The sequence below is a fragment of the Pararge aegeria genome, chromosome 14, assembly GCF_905163445.1.
Source record: "Pararge aegeria chromosome 14, ilParAegt1.1, whole genome shotgun sequence".
Lineage (NCBI taxonomy): Eukaryota > Metazoa > Arthropoda > Insecta > Lepidoptera > Nymphalidae > Pararge > Pararge aegeria.
This window is the reverse complement of record NC_053193.1, coordinates 2,813,318-2,831,280: the sequence shown is the minus strand read 5'-3', so window position 1 is coordinate 2,831,280 and position 17,963 is coordinate 2,813,318. Positions and strand designations below refer to the sequence as shown.

The window sequence follows — 17,963 nt, the reverse complement described above, 5'->3', positions numbered from 1 at the left end:
TCGACGGTGAAGGAATATATCTATATTTATTATTTATTATTTAACTCTTTATTTGTACACCACAATGAAGTTAGGAAAATAAAAAAAACAAAAGAAATACAAAGACAGAAGTAGAATACAAAAGGCGGCCTTATCGCTAAGTAGCGATCTCTGCCAGGCAACCTTTGGATTAGGACAAGATGAGAGAGAGCGGACAGGTGGTGTAAAATTATTATAAACGTACATTCAAATAGCTAAATACAAATACATAAACAAAATTGCACAAATAAGAAAAATATAATAAATAAATATAAAATAATAAACTAATATATACTCAATCATACACATATATGAACATATAGATAATAAAAATAAACATAATCAAGGTATAATAAATGTCGTCATTATAGTGCAAGATAATATGCTTTCACCGCGTTTTTAAATGTTTCAAGCGATTTTGCCTCACGTATATTTAGTGGGAGCGCATTCCACAACTCAATAGCTTGCACTGTAAACGAGAGTTTATAGAACTTCGTCTTGTGAAAAGGCATGTGAAGTGTCAGCATACGACATGATCTTAAATCAGCAGGCAATCCTACAAAATCAAATTTTTCCTTCAAGTACGAAGGTGTTTTAGGATTAAATAACACACAGTACAGAAGTGAAAGGACATGCATATCTCGGCGACGGCGAATAGGGAGCCACTTGAGCTTTTGTCGAAATTCAGATACGTGGTCATACTTGCGTAGGCCAAATATGAACCGAATAGCAAGATTTTGGAGACGCTCAAGTTTGTTAAGCTGGTCCTCAGTCAAATTAAGATAGCTTGCGTCCGCATAGTCAAGAATAGATAGAAGGAGGGAATGTGCCAACATAACTTTAGTCGGGATTGGGAGAATAGATCTTAGGCGTCGCAGCGAGCCCATGGTGGCAAACATACGTCTACTCATTTCTTTTATATGTGTGGACCAAGACAAATCCTGATCTAAATATAAGCCAAGGTCTTTAACGGTAGCACAAAAAGGTATACCTACACCGTTATATAGAATAGGCCATAAGTTACGTCCATCAACTTTGGAAATCATTCCAGGGCTGCCAATGATGATTGATTTAGACTTCACAGGATTAACTTTTAGACCATATTGCTTGCTCCACTCATAAATAACCCCAAGATCCAAATTTATAGCAGAGACAGCAGAACCAAGATTTTCAATGCTTGAGTGGCGATAAATTTGGATATCATCTGCATACATGTGGTAGAGAGAAGATATATTTTGAGTAATGGAATTGATGAATATAGCAAAGAGTAAGGGAGATAACACGCCACCCTGAGGTACCCCGGCCGTAACATCACACCAAGAAGACATAGACTCATCCAAGCGAATGCGTTGTCGACGACCATAGAGGTAACTCCGAAACCAGTCTATCACAGATGGAGATATGTTAATAGAGCACATCAGACTAAGCAAAATGTCATAGTCAACAGTATTGAAAGCGTTGCTAAAGTCAAGCAGAGTCAAAACTGTAACCTGCTTATTATCCATCGCCAGCCGAATGTCATCGGTCACTTTAACTAATGCTGTAACCGTACTATGACCAAGACGAAATCCCGATTGCAAAGGATTGAGAAGGGAATGTTTATTAAGAAATAGATTCAGTTGCTGGAAAACTAGTTTTTCAAGAACTTTTGACAAAAAGGGTAGAATAGATATAGGTCTAAAATCCGAAAAAGATTCGGGGGTTGTCTTTTTAGGAAGAGGAATAATCTGTGCATTTTTCCATGCATCAGGAAATTTACTACAGTGGATTGAATAATTAAAGATATGAGTTAGAATGGGAGAAATAACATCAAGAATAGGAATGATCATATTACGGCTTATGCAATCAGTACCGACAGCATTCGAGGCGATGGACATAATGCTCTTCTTAACATCACATTCAGTGAAAGATTTGAAGTTAAAGGCAGGAAAGTCTGGAGTTGAGGCAGAAGAAAGAAGTCTAAGAGTATTTTCCTTATCGACACTATCGATTGTATCGGAAGTAGAGAAATGTTTATTCAGGAGATCAATATCGAAATTAATAGAAGTATGACTGGATGACTTACCAACTCCAAGCGACTCAAGAAATTTCCATGTTTTAATGGTATCACCATTTTCAACTGACTTATGAATGTGGCGTCGTTGAGCATCTCTACACATGGTATTGCAGCGGTTCCGTAATTTATGATATTTTTCACGGTTGTCTTCCGAGCCTTTCACTTTATATTTATATCTAGCCGCATTCTTTTTATTCATTACGACTTTTATCTCATCCGACAACCATGGCGCTGGCAGATACTTAATCTTTATCGGTCGTATAGGAGCATGTGCATCATAAAGCTGCGTTAGCAAAGTATTAAATACCTCAACCTTACGATCAATCGAGTCGACATCTGTGATAGCAGTCCAATCAAGAAGACTGGCATCATCACAAAGGCGACTCTTGTCAATCCCACCAAAGTTACGCTGGAGATATGAAAATGCATCAGCAGGACATTGACCGTGCTTGAAGACAAAATCCGGAGAAGAGACCATAATAAGGTCAAGAAAAGAGGGAGTACAGCCAGGAGAGTAATGCGTAGCAGCAAGGGGCAAGACAGTCAAACTACAGGATTCCACTACAGTCATTAACTTTTTGCTACGATAGTCATCCTTGAGTAGGCATGTGTTAAAGTCTCCCATAATAATAGAATGGCTGTACAAGGGGACTTCTTTTTCTAATACTGTTTCAAAAGAATGAAAGTAGTTAGAGACAGAGGGTGGGCAATAAAATACACCAAGAAGGATTTTTGTGTGGGATAAAAGAACTTCCACAAGCAAGTGCTCAGCCGCATCGGGTAGAGGAGGTTGTGAAGACGAACTAACGATAGAGAAAGGAATGTAAGATCTTAAATAGATCGCTACTCCACCACCTCCCTTACCAACACGGTCATTTCGGATAAGACGAAACCCTGGCAGTGAATAGGATGTTGAGGGTAAACTAGTCTTAAGCCAAGACTCAGATACTAGGATAGCGTGTAAGTTACGGGAATCAAAAGACGCAAGCATATCAGGATAATGAGCCGGAATGCTTTGGGCGTTAATATGGATAACATTAAAGGTTTTCAGACAATCTGAGAAATTAGAATTAAGTGTAACATCAAGAGGATGAAGTGATGTACTGTGGAAACTATCATCACTGGATGACATAGACAGAAAAATATCAGAAAAATATATGTCTGAAACAAATCGGTCCAACATGCGGATTATATATATTTTCACAACTATGGGTATCAAATGTGAGGGCTCGACTAATAGCATAATACTATATACTACAACAATCCAAGATAGCCACAAACACAAAATAAGGAATTATATTTTTTTTACACAACGCCGTCAATATGGGTATCATAAGTAAAAGCTAGACTAGTAGAATAATGTAGATACACTGTATTGAAAGTCAGGGATTTTTTTTAAATTTATGATTATAGTTTCTTGGCTGATTTCTGTGAAATTACTTCCTTATTGGAAGTGGATTGAAACAAAATTTCAACTGGGTCACACCACCACACCATCAGAGGTAGTTATAGCAGATAAATACTTTCCCAACAAAATCCCGACAAAGTTTATTAATTTTCAAATTTCGAAAATCACGGAGGGGTCATGATCCAATAATTATTCGTCCAGTACCCTTCGTTCGTATTCCGAAGTCCGGAGTTCTTTTAGTTTCAAAGTTCGGAAATTAATTAGTTGAACAATTCGTACCTACTGCTGTTCCCAAACTCAATTACGCTTTCGTGCTTTATGAATTCATTTAATTTTTTATTAATGGGTTCATTTGTTTTTGAACACCAGCGCTGTTTTTGGCTGCTATGACAAATATATTTTTCATCAAAGTCAAAGTCAAAATCAAAGTCAAAAATGTCTTTATTCAAATATAAATAAATAATAAATAAATAAATATGCTACGACAATACACACATCGCCATCTAGCAAAGTAAATAAGCTTAGCTTGTGTTATGGGAACTAAGATTAATGATGAAATTTTTTATGTATAACATACTTAAATATTTATAATATATAGATAAACATCGAACCACTGAAAAACATACATGTTCATCACACAAACATTTTCCAGGTTTGGAAATCGAGCCCACGGCCTCAGAAAGCAGGGTCGTTGCCCTCTGCGCCAGTCGGTCTGCTGCCGGCCGTCGAGGATATAAGAGTCAGGACTTTATCTACATCAATACTAATATTTTTTTTCTGGTTGGATGTACCCAATCGCCTCCAAAAACACTGGACCTAGACTGGTGGTTTTAAGACACCTTTCTACCAATAGAAAGTTAAATTATCATGAAGGAACATATTTTTATTTATTTTATACTCTTTATTTGTACATCACTCGCATGAAGAATGAAGCAGGATTCAAAAGGTGGCCTTATCGCTAAATAGCGATCTCTGCCAGGCAACCTTAGGATTAGGAAAACTAAAAAGAAAACAAATAGGTGGGGTACACTATTTAGTACATACATACGAATATCTACATACTAAGTAATACATACACCAGACTACACAAATAAAAAAATACTATTGATAAATATAAAAAATAAATATACTAATACATATCTTAATATACCATTAATACTTAAATATGAGTTTGAGTAGATAAATAAATAATAATAGTCGTCTTTACTGAGCGAAATATTGAGCCTTAACAGCATTTTTAAATATGCCCAATGACTTCGACTGTCTTATGCTACTGAATTGTGTAATGCACTCCCAGTGCATTCCACAATTCAGTAGTTTTGACAGTGAACGAATGCTTAAAAAACTTCGTTTTGTGGAACGGCATGCTCAAAGTCAGCGCACGACTCGATCTAAGTTCAGACTGCACTCCAAGAAATTTAAACTTCTCCTTAAGATAAGAAGAAGGAGTCTTAGGATTAAATAACACACAGTACAGACAACTGAACAGAAGTGTCACATAGTTTATAATTTAAAAAATAAAACTAGAAATCCTTAAGGAAATTGGAGTAATGTTACCTGATTAGCAAAATTTGCCTATAATATTCATTATTTGGCGTGCACTGAGACGATTACTGTTGTAAAAAATATGTATAACATGATTACAGTACCTACTTATTAGTACATATATTATTATAAGTATTTATGTATATTATTCAGAAAAATATTCATTAGTTATCTTAGTGCTCACAAAAGCTTCGAATTATTTGGGGCAAGATGGCGACGTGTGTATTTTCGTAGTATATTTATTTAAAAAAAGAAATTAATGAAGAAGAACATCGTGGCTAAAAAATTGACGCCTATGGTTCGGAAAAAGTACCCGATCATTGTTCCGTGCAGCTGCGTCTAAGGTCCAGATAGCCTTAATGGTTGCCAACTTCCGATTGAAATCGGCACTGCAAGATGAAGGAGACCCACTAAAAACGTGAAAACCATTTTTTGACAAAAGAGAACCTACTTTATACAACAACAAAAAACCAAGAAATAAATAGTTTCTACGACATTTTTCAGTCGGTACCCAGTACAACGTAGAAAATTACTACTTTATAAAAGTAATTACACTTTACTTGGCACCAACTTAAACATGTTGTAGAAAATATTTATTTCTTGCTTTTTAATTTTTATACTTTTTTTTTGTTTCATGGACGAAAATTTCACCCTTTCCAATTTTCCATATCTTGGTGAAAGCGACAAAAGATATCAAGCGATGAAATTATGCAAACTAAAACGGAAAATCCAAGTCAGTAAGATGAAATCGCAAAGCAGGAGCAAGTTATTAAGTTGGGAACGCTTTAGCAATTCAACTAATTAATTTCTTAACTTGAGAACTTAAAGAACTTTGGAGTTCGAACGGTAAGAACAATCTGGTTGGATAATTATCGGATCAGTCACCTGTCGAGATAACAAGTACGTTAAAGTGAGTAAAGAAAAGTCAAGACATAATTTCTTCAGATATATACAGATGTCGATGGCACTTTTGATGCGAAAACAATCAAAGAACGGCAAACCAGTTGTTTATTAGAGTTCAGAAATTCACGTGGTCGCTTACTATGGCCTTCATAAGAAACCTCAGAGTCACTGAGGCGATGGAGAGAACTATGCTAGGAGTATCTCTAGGTGATGAAACCAGAAATCAGGAGATCCGTAGGAGTCTGTCAGGAGTTCTTAGAGTAACGACATAGCTCAACGAGTCGCAAATTTGAAGTGACAATGGGCTGGGCATCTGGCTCGGAGGACCGATGGATGTTGGGGTCTTAAAACGCAGACGCAATCGGTAAACGCAGGTCGGCCTCCAACAAGATGGACAGAAAACCTCAGACAAGTCGCTGGAAGCCGCTGGACGCAACCGGCCTAGTACCGTGCAGTGGCGTGCATAGAGGATATGCACAGGGTATGCAGATGATATAAAATGAAGAAAATCTCCAGTACCTGTTATAAATACTTAAGGGTAGGCTTTTAATAACTCTTACAATGCCCATCCTTAAGTTTTTTATAACTCGCACTGGAGATTTTCTTCATTTTATATCACCTGCTTACCCCGTGCTTACCCTCTATGCACGCCATTGGTACCGTGGATTGAGGAACTCCCTACACAAGACCAGCAGTAGACGTCAAATACTTGAATTGATAATAATGATGTTGATGAATGAATGGTAGATATTGGACAGATTAACTGGGTCATTATAACAAGACGTGTCCGTGTAAAAGTTACTTCTGATGCGTATCATATATACAAATATTAAATGGCAGTGAGATGACGGCGATTTATTGAATCGCAACCTTACAACTAAAGCCATGAGGGTTACGTTATTATAGTGGAATGATTGTCTTAATTTACCAGTATTCTTTTCGTTATCTAAAAATTGTAGAATCGACGCATTGCGAACTTTTGATTTGGCACACTACTAAAAGTCAATAGGCAAAAGAAGAAGAAAAACATAGATAATAAAAAGAGAAAAAGCCCTGGTCATAAAACATCTACACCAGGCGACGAATATAAATAGACCGTGTTATAAAACAACAAGAATGTCAAGCCCCTTGTTAAAAAACCAAAAGCAAACACATTGATGCGATGTTAAAATTCACAAAGAGAGCTCCCATCCAGACTGCAAAGACATCATTAATCGAAACAAGTTGAACGACACTCGACATCGTTCCATGTCTGTGTTTGAAAAATTGATAAAGAAAAATCCGCATTTCCAGCGAATTCTCAGAGATCCGTGCGTGTATATACCACGCTAATAACTAGACATTTGGCAATATTTCGACCCAGTTGCGAAACAGTCATGGACAGTATCAGTTAGTTATCAGTATCACTTCAGTATAATGATGGTTTCAGAATGCTGTTGGGCTTAACACGTTATTGTAGTGCATAAGAAATGTTCGCGAGGGCTTATACTGATGACTTTTTTGCCATCAGTATGAGCCCTCGAAAGCCCAAGAAAACGAATAGCATCCTCGATGAAAAGAACGTGGGTAAGTAGTAACGGCATTCTGAAAGTATTAATAAATAGATACGACTCTCCAATTTACAAGCTGACGGCCGATTGGCGCAATGGGCAGCGACCCTGCTTTCTGAGTCCAAGGCCGTGGGTTCGATTCCCACAGCTGGAAAATGTTTGTGTGATGAACATGATTGTTTTTCAGTGTCTGGGTATTTATCTGTATATTATAAGTATTTATATGTATTATATTCATAAAGATATTCAACAGCTATCTCAGTAGCCATAACACAAGCTACGCTTACTTTGGGGCTAGATGGTGATGTGTGTATTGTCGTAGTATAAAAAAAAAAAAAAGCTTATACTCGTATTGATGGTTGCCTCCATGATGGTTGCCTGGTGGCAGAAATTTTAATTTTATTTTTTTCGTAAATTTAATATTGTTACTAATAAGTAACATTGTTTAGTAGATACCTAATATGTTATGGTTTGTCGTAGAAAAGTATCATCTTTTTAATGAAAGGAACTACAAAAGTCACGTTTATGGCAGGAAACGGAACCCTCGTCGCACGAGATCGGTTCTCTTATGGCTAGGTTTTTTATTTTCTTCGAAGAGAGACCGCTTTTCCTTTACCCGACCTATTGATTTTACGCCCCTAACGATTTGATCGGATTGTAGCCATTGACCTCCATTTTTAGATGTCGTTTCTGCCGTGTACCAATTTGGTCAACTTTTTATTGATGTCAGGTTTATAGGTACTTCAATACATTCACACTTGGGTCTAGTTCAAAGGGCAGTGGGTAGAATTATCGCTTAGGATGCTGAGTGTTTCTAAAGTGGTAAAATAACTAAATTTATGTAGTTTTTTTCAGTAAAAAATATTTTATTCCTAACCATATCTGAATATTAATTTTTACATTATTCAGTAAAACATTTTTTTATGGAAACAACAAAAAACTCTCACAAAAAAATAGTTACGAGTACGTTTATAATTTGGGATGGTAAGAAACATAGTAGGTATTTAAGTAGACATCACTGAGTATTTAAGTCTTTTAATTGTTGTTAAATAATAGTCACAGATATTTCCTGAAGGTGTAGGTAAAAGCACTTAAAAATATTAAATTACCTACACACTTAACCTCATGACTTCTAGAAATTATTAAAATTAAGAATAATAAATAAATACAAAAAAATTGAAATGCAAATTGCAACGTCGCAAACTATAATTTCACCCTGCCACTAACTTAGAGCAGTGTCATTTTAACACTGTTGACATTTTGCTTTAGTATTAAAAATTTGAAGCGGTGATAGCGCATTGGGCAGAAGGTAGTCTTCACTTTCGGGGGCCGAGTTCGAATCTCAGCACGCATCTCAACTTTTCTAAGTGCGTTTTAAGTAGGTAATTAAAATATCACTTGCTTCAACGGTGAAGGAAAATATCATGAGGAAACCTGGATGCCTGAGAGTTCTACATAATGTTCTGAAAGGTGTGTGTAGTCCACCGATCCGCACTGGGCCAACGTGGTAGACTACGGCCTTAACCCTTATCCCCTTCTCATTGTGGGAGGAGACCAGTGCTCTGTAGTGGACCGGTAATGGATTGATGTGATTATGATGAATAAAATATTATTCCCAAAACTAATCATTTAAGTTAGAAAATGCATTAAATTCCCTGCTAAGATTTCAATGACGTCGAGAAGTAGCAAAATGACCAGCCAAAGGCAATCAATTAATTTTTTCTTTGTTATTATTTGCACGCGATTCAGTGTAGAAACCGATTAGGGGTATAAGTTTAATGTAATTAGACTATTAATAAATAAATAAATATACTAAAACAATACACACATCGCCATCTTGCCCACAATTGGAAAATGTTTGTGTGATGAACATGAATGATTTTCAGTGTCTGGGTTAGTATATTATAAGTATTTATGTATATTATTCATCGGTCATCTTAGTACCCATAACACAAGCTGACGCTTACTTTAGGTCTAGATGGCAATGTGTGTAATGTCATAGTATATTTATTTATTTATTTATTTAAAGTAAGCGTAGCTTGTGTTATGGGTACTAAGATGCCTGATGAATATTTTTATGAATTATATACATAAATACTTAGAAAATACATATAAACACCGAGACACTAAAAAACATTCACCAAAACATTTTCCAGTAGTGGGAATCGAACCCACGGCCTGGGGCTCAGAAAGCAGGGTCACTGCAAACTGCGCCAATCGGTCGCCAATTAGCAATAAAAATATCACTACCTTCAACGGTGAAGGAAAACATCGTGAGGAAAGTTCTCCATCGCACTGGGCCAGCATGGCGAACTACGGCCTTAACCCCTTTTTTGTCAGTAATGAGTTGATATGATGACGATAACACAATATACTATTTTGTAAGATTGTGCGGGACTCGTCGCGAGCAAGCCTGACTCGCACTTCACCGTTTTATTTAATTACCTGCATATATCCTTTATGACACGTAGTCCCATTTATAAGAGTGCCGACTTTGAATTTCTTGAACCGTATCCTTAGTATCCAGTCCTTCGGTGACCCTCGGAAAGCTCTAAACCTGTAAAGCGAAAGCAGGGTTCAGTGACCGTTGAAATCATTCGTGTGTTATTATAAAAATTATGCTTTGTACAAACTTTTTATGTACGCCCCGACCTCGAATAATATAAGAACAGTAAGAAAATGTTTATTTTTTTCATTTCATGCTGAGATACTTTTGTTTTGTTTTGAGAATAGTAAAAAGGGACTGCTGAATTGAAAAAATACAACGTCAGAGAACAGTCAAAAAACGATTTTGACGACCCGTCTGGCGCAGCGGTAAGCGCAGTGGTTTTTACTGGGAGGTCGCGGGTTTGATTCCCGACGGGGGCAAATTGGGGATTTATATTCAGATTTTTCTCTTCTGATAAAGACGTGCCGCCAAGTGATTTAGCATTCCGGTACGATGTCGCGTACAAACTGATTAGGGGTATGAGTTCTATGAAATTGCCATACCCCCTAACAGGAAGCCCGTCAATGGCGTGCACAGCGTGCATAGAGGGTATGCAGATGATATTAAATGAAGAAAATCTCCAGTGCGAGCTATAAATACTTAAAAATGGGCTTTTTATAACTCTTTCAATGCCAAATGCCAAAGTTTTTTATTATGATAATTAATATATACCTAAGTATATAGTTAATATCAATAATATATAAATATATACATTATTGTCAAACACCAAATAGAACAGAAGGGAATAGGCATGTTAAAGTTCCGAAGATTCAGACAAAAAATGATCTTTAACAAGTTTTTTAAAAATTGTAATAGACGGTGCCATCTTAGACGGCATCATCACTTACCACCAGGTAAGATTGTAGTCAAGGGCTAACTTGTTGTGGGATTAAAGACAAATAAAGAAACAAATTGTCAGTACTGACTTATGCCCAGTGTTATAACGGTCTCTTAAAATATTGTCTATGGAAATTAAAAAGTACACATTTGGCAAAAATTATACAACGTACCTACGCTTTATGATTTTGTTATATTCTTAAAAATAATAAATATCATAATAACAAATACATTTTTATTAAAAAAAAAAAATGTTATATGATACAGACGGTAACGTTAGGAAAAGGGGTTGTGCCCACTGTAAACCTTGTTTTGGATAATTTAAGTGGTGTTGCGTACAAAAATAAGAATATATTATACTAGCGTACCCAGCCTGCTTCGCCGGGCTAGATTTTGCTTTATTTTATTTAAACAATAAACTTACATCATTAAATTTTTAATTTAAGTCTTATAATATATTAAATCATTTATTTCTCTCCGTATTCATTCTCTTCTATTCTCTTCTCGAGAGATCATTATCTACACCCATGTACAACCAACAATAGAATATCATCATAGCAAATAAAAGCTGTATTTGACAGTTTGATAGTTCAAAAATAGGAGTGCTCCGATCGTCACCAAACTTTACTCGCCAGGTCAATCCGGAGATTCCCTGAAAGTTTCATTGAAATCGGTCCAGCCGTTTCGGAGCCTATACGGAACATACACACACACTTTCTTCACATTATATCTTAATATATATAAATCTCCTGTCACGATGTTTGTCCGGGATGGACTCCTAAACTACTTAACCCATTTAAAATTAAATTGGCTCACCGTGAGCGGCCTGGTCCAACTTAAGAGATAGGATAGCTTAGATCTTTAATTATAGTCACAATATTATTTTATTGCAAATTATTTGTCTATAATTAATTGGCAGTCACATGTTATATATTTATACTACTATACTCATTTAAAGCTTAGCGATACTGAATACTTTAAAAACAAAATCAAACGCAGACGAAGTCGCGGGCAACAGCTAGTATATATATATAGATTAAATACACCATGCAGATAATTCTGAATGAAGAATTTTAATAAACTAGCTTGTTCCCAAACCAAGTGAAGGCCGCAATCGAGACTCCTCTACATGAATGCGCAAGAAAGGTAACCGTTGGCGAAGAGTGGCGACAGATTTTAAAACGAGTCACAACACCCAGATAACGACCACTTCCAGTCTGTCAAGACTGTAACGACTAACATGCAGCTTTTTCCCAGGTTCTTCGTCTTTGTTTTTCTGGGAAAGTAGCTTATGTTACTCTTCGTCTTTCCAACTAACTCTATGCCAAAAATTAAGTTAATTGGTTGCTTAGTTAGGGCGTGAAAATAGGACAAACAAACAGACTAATAAACAAACACAGTTTAGCATTTATAACATTAGCAAGGATTCATCGTTAACCTTACACGACCCTGTACACTGCTTATTGACACTTGTGAAAATGTCAATAAGAAGTGTGTAAATCGTTCTACACTCTTAAACCACAGAATTAAAAACATACAGAAACCGTGTGCATAAGCATCAAAAACGACTCCGTTTTAGTAGTGTTTCTTGAACAGGCGGTTAGTCACTCAATTCCATTTAACAGTTTACTGTAATTATTTTACGTCTAATGTTCTAAACATTTAAAAAAAATTGGGAGCTAACAATACGTGGGTGTGAACTAAGACGTGTGCAGGACGTTTGACCTGTATTGGATAGAAGCAGACGTTACTTTGCGGAAATCCATGATATGAAAATTAAGCTTATAATTTCTTCAATCCTCAAACTCCACACCAAACAGATCTTCGGCAATGTACTTTCTACGCACGTTTCGCTCCGAAACCTGTTTTTGGTGTAGACTATAAAGATTGAAGAAATTATAAATTACACCATACAACCCTCCTGCTTTTCGCGGAGTATAGCAAATTAAGCTTAATTTTCACGTTTGCACTGTTTCTGGACACAAAGCACTGCATACAATAATGGCTGAATGAGGGTTCTGTATGTTCGTAATTCTGTGCTTTAAACTTTTTAGTTTCATTAATTTAACTTTTTATAAGGGTTTACTTACCTATATGTACAAGTGAGGGATCTTCCGAAGTTTTCTGGTGTCACCGGCGGAGATGATACATCTTCATATATTTCTACAGTCTTATTACAGTGATCTCTTTTTGAATCTGAAACAAAATGGACGATCGATTAGTGATGCAGAACTCACAGGTAGTGTGTATCACTAAAAAAAGTAGTATACCATTAGCGATAGCGTAATAAAATGACGACCTCCCTGGTGCAATGGCGAGTGCTGTGGTCTTTTAAGGTGAGTAAGGAAAATGTGGAAATTTATTATTCCTAAATTTTCTCTGGGAGTTTTCCGCCGTGGCTAGTTGCCAGCTTACAGAATTTTATCTTTAATAGTCACTAATTTGACACCAAAAGCACTTCAAAATTCGTGCCTTTACAACGTGATTGTATATCGTACGAGATGGAATCTATTAGTAATCAAACGTTGTTACTATATTAGACTAAAACTTTAATATCTGTTATTATGTCATGTAGTAATACCACTACATACTGCGACATAATAGTGATACGTTTAATATACCTAATATACACCAGTAAATTTTCTATTTAACTCTTTAGGTACGTATATCTACATGAGTAAGTAAAAATGGTCAACCCGACGTGATATGAACACGCAATCTTCTGATGAAATAGCAAGCATTCCAGGGGTAGCCGTTTGTGGCAGCGTGGCTATATTTATTCATTTTCATGCCGTACATTGATTGCCATCTTGGTCTAGTTGTTGGCATGTTCAACTAACGATCACGGGGTCCTGGGTTCTAATCCCGGTCGGGCAAAGAGTGTATTTTCTATTAAAGAATTTTCCGTCTCAACCCGGAGTTAAGAAATTGGGAGTGTCACCCCCGTGCCTCAGAGAGCACGTAAAGTTGTCGGTCTCGATTATTTTTACTTGATTTCATTTGATTGTGGTTAAAGTCTTTAAAGTCCATCAACCCGTATTGGTCGGGCCCCAATGAGGTGGGCTTGTGGGCAACGGCTTGCTGGGAGGCACTGGAAACAAGCGGCCCAGGATCGTGGATTTTTGAACAACCTACAATTGACCTATGTCCAGCTGTGGACTTCCATCGGTTGAGTTATTATGATGACGATGATGTATAACATACACTTGTGTGCTTTTCACAAACACTTCAATTATTTCGGATGAAGCAAATATCTCTATATTTGAGTTTAAAACATTACTCAATAAATATGGGACGGAAAAATGCCTGTTAAACAAACAGAGCCAACTTTTCGAAAAGCGAGTATAAAAGGAGAAGATTGACTAACCGTATTAAAGTGATGGAAAAATAGCAGAGTGGCTTTAAAATTGTTACACAGGTAAAATTTCATCAAAGAGAAAACGAGCGGGTACCTCTGTTTTGACTTACATCACTGAATTTACATATGCTGCTGTGCTGGATGAAATGAATTCAGTTTTTAGGGTCCCCTTCTTCAGTATGAAAGCGGCACTTATGAAGGTTTAATTCCGAACAGACAGGGTACAAGCAGTGGCGTGCATAGAGGGTATGCACAGGGTATGCAGATGACATAAAATGAAGAAAATCTCAAATACGAGATATAAATACTTAAGGGCTTTTTATAACTCTTATAATGCCTAAACTTAAGTTTTTTGCAACTCGTACTGGAGATTTTCTTCATTTTATTTCATCTGCATACCCTGTGCATACCTTCAATGCTCGCCACTGGGTGCAAGTCGGCTATAGTAACTGTGTTTCCGTGGTTGATCAATGACAAAAATACTAATGGTGTAATGAAAAATAATGGAGACAGATATGCAATTGAAAATGTAAATGAAAATTAAAAAACATTTATTAACATTTATCTATTTGAACATAGTAGTGCAACAGAAGTGCACACTTTTCCATAAATAACTTATTTGTAAAAAAACTACCGGCTAAACGAGTGAAAAAAAACAACATGCTACCAACGATACCGGCTTAAAAATTATGACCAAACCCACAGTTGTCATAGGACCAACGAAAATAATATACGTATACGGAAATAATATGTGAAGCGATGATCGTAGAACTCGTAGGTACAAGTTCGAACACAACACGCAAACACGCAACACGCAACTTTAACTTTTCTAAGTTAAGTGCGTTTTAAGTAATTAAAATATCACGCTTCAAACGGTGCAGGAAAACATCGTGAGGAAACCTGCATGCCTGGAAGTCTTACATAATGTTATCAAAGGGGTGTAGAGTCCACCAATTCACACTGGGCCGGCGCGGTGGACTACGGTCTTAACCCCTTCTCATCGTGGGACGAGACCCGTGCCCTGTAGTCAGTAATGGGTTTATTTGATGATGATGAAGCGTTTTATAATTTGATTCATTGTTCGACTACTGAGCAAGCTACGGGCCCTGATTGACAAGGCATTGGCAATGCGTGGTTGTAATGTTTGTTTGATTTCTTGGGCATAAGAATTTATTGGTCGCCATCCAAAATTCACGAGTATTTAATTTAAACAGTTAAATATCACCAGCTTCGGTGATAGAAAACATCATGAAGAAACCTGCATGCCTGAGAGTTCTCCATAATGTTGTTTATTTTATTATACATTTTTTATACACGTGTGTAGAAAATATAAAAATAAATATCCAGAGAAGGCAAGATAAAACACACAGTCAAGTAGAGTAACAATCACGTTAAAAAGATTTCGTACAATTACGTGTACGTTACGTGTCACGTGTGTATATAGTTATATTTTATAAACATGTGTATAAAACTGAAAATATGTATTTTATGTAAACACTCAATTATTATACACTCAATTATTACTCCTCAATTGTACGGAATCTTTTTAACGTGATTCTGACTCTACTTGACTGTCTTTTTTCTTGCCTTCTCTGGATATTCATTTTTCATCCTTTCAGCAGCTTGTTCTGTGTGGAGTTTTATTCACTAATGGTAGTCGCTTTGTTTTAAGAATGAATATGGTTTGGAAATATTCGGTATGAATATTTAAAAAAAAACTAAACATACTTGATTACGTTATCACTATCGCGTCACAAACGCAAGAAATATATATATTTTTGCATTATTGTGATTCATGAACATTTGGAATTATAGGTAGGTATCATTAACAGCTGAAATTTGAGACACTCATTGCAAATGGTTTGCTATTTATAGTATTTGTTTATCCTCTTAACAAAATTAAATGCAAAGAAGAAGTAAGTAAGTACTACCGAAACTGAAGAGTTATTACAATTCTGGAAATAACTTTGCTATAAGGTATCTTATACATACTTTATCACACATTCTTAATTTATCATTGATCCATAACATTCGTTCCTTGAAATTTCTCACAACACAGACGGACATATAAAAACACACACAAAAATACATTCAACATACCAACATATGCACACTAGACACACACCTTTATTATTACATTTCGTATTGCTATTTATTAACCTAAAACTATACCTAAACATTTGTTCACTGTTATCATAAAGATAATTATAAATAGGTACCTATCCTTTAGTATTGCACTTGGAGAGCACTGCCTCCTATAATACAGGTTAAATCCTAGTATAGGGGCACAAGTTTTTCACTTCCTATATATCGATAAAAATTTTATCTAACCACAGATTACTGTAACAATTGCTTAGATCATTTAACTGATAACTAATGTGTCTTTTTGTATACCGTTATAATTGTACTTGTATCTTTGTGCCTAATAAAGTATATTATTTTTATTACCATTATTCGTTACTGTATTCTTAACCTTTTTTTTATTTTAGGAGGAATTCCTCATGGATGTCAACAGCCCTAAACCAAGTTGACATGCTCGACTGCACTAGGAGTGGAAACCTCCTACATTCAGTGGCCTTCCTTCCCGGAACCGCAATACGCATTTACTTCAGGAAGGGAATATATTCTTACCTAAGATTTTTTGAAGTGAAACTCCTCCAAAATCGTTGTGATGAACTCGATGAAACGAAAAAATAAGTCCATAGAGACACAAACACATAAATGTATAGGACTGAGTGAGATAGGAAACATCATAAATTTTTTTACCCATTCTAGTTACTACGGAAACTAAATAATAAACCTTACATTTATTCTTATAGTTTTGAAACTCTACATCCACCTCAATCTCTCGTAGGCTACTTTTCAGAAGTTACACTTCTGCCGTGTGCGAATAAATTGCACAAGATTTATTTTATATACATATCCACCGATTAGATAGTTTTACACAATGAAATGGGAAAAACAAATGCTACATATAAATTTTCATGGTTATTAAAGTTTTGTACCTAAATGTGCTTTATTGATATATTAAAACAATTCAATGGTATATACGGGTAAAAACAATGTATATCATAACACCAGCAAGTATCGTTGCAACTAAATTAATTGTCATTTGTTAATTAATATTAATTGTTTGATTAATAATTTTATCATAATACAACAATCAATTAAAAACAAATAATGACTGTACAATTTCAATAAATAACGACTAAATCGCCTGTCAAATATAAAATATCGTTACATTTAAGTATTGTTAGTATTCAGGAGAATATCTTTTTTTTTAAATAACGACACTGTAAATTTTCAACAACGAGTTAAATTGTGTTCCATGTGGAGATGCGACCACAACGTCGTTATAACCGATATAACGACTGCCATTAAACTTGTAATTTATTTATTAATTGTTCTGTGTAATGTATTTATTTGTGAACCGTATTGATTTGTGGGTTATTCGGCTGTATATATTACAAACTTAACTTTAACCATCTGATATTGTTTACTACATAATTTGTCCGACGGCCGGCCGATTGACGCAGTGCGCAGCGGTCCAGCTTTCTAAGTCCAATCCAAGGCCGTGGGTTCGATTCCCACAATTGGAAAATGTGTATGTGATGAGCATGAATGTGTTTCATTGTCTGGGTGTTAATATGTATATTGTAAGTATGTAGTATGAGTAGTACCCATAAAACAAGCGACGCTTACTTCGGGACTAGATGGCGAGTTGCGTGTCTTAGTATATTTATTTATTTGTATTTAATATAATATAAAGTCAAAAAAAGTCTTTATTTCTTCATTCAAAT

General features: G+C 35.8%; 1 protein-coding gene across 1 annotated transcript in view; it reads right to left on the bottom strand.

Moving 5' to 3' along the window:
• The window catches only part of LOC120629439, a 47,937-nt gene extending 31,004 nt beyond the window's left edge, over positions 1–16,933 (bottom strand). The window contains exons 1-3 of the mRNA XM_039898381.1: positions 16,930–16,933; positions 12,896–13,001; positions 9,926–10,037 (exon numbers count right to left, since the gene is read on the bottom strand). Of these exons, the coding sequence (XP_039754315.1) occupies positions 9,926–10,037; positions 12,896–13,001; positions 16,930–16,933 (222 nt within the window). The remainder of the gene's footprint in view (positions 1–9,925; positions 10,038–12,895; positions 13,002–16,929) is intronic.
• Positions 16,934–17,963: the final 1,030 nt, after the last annotated feature.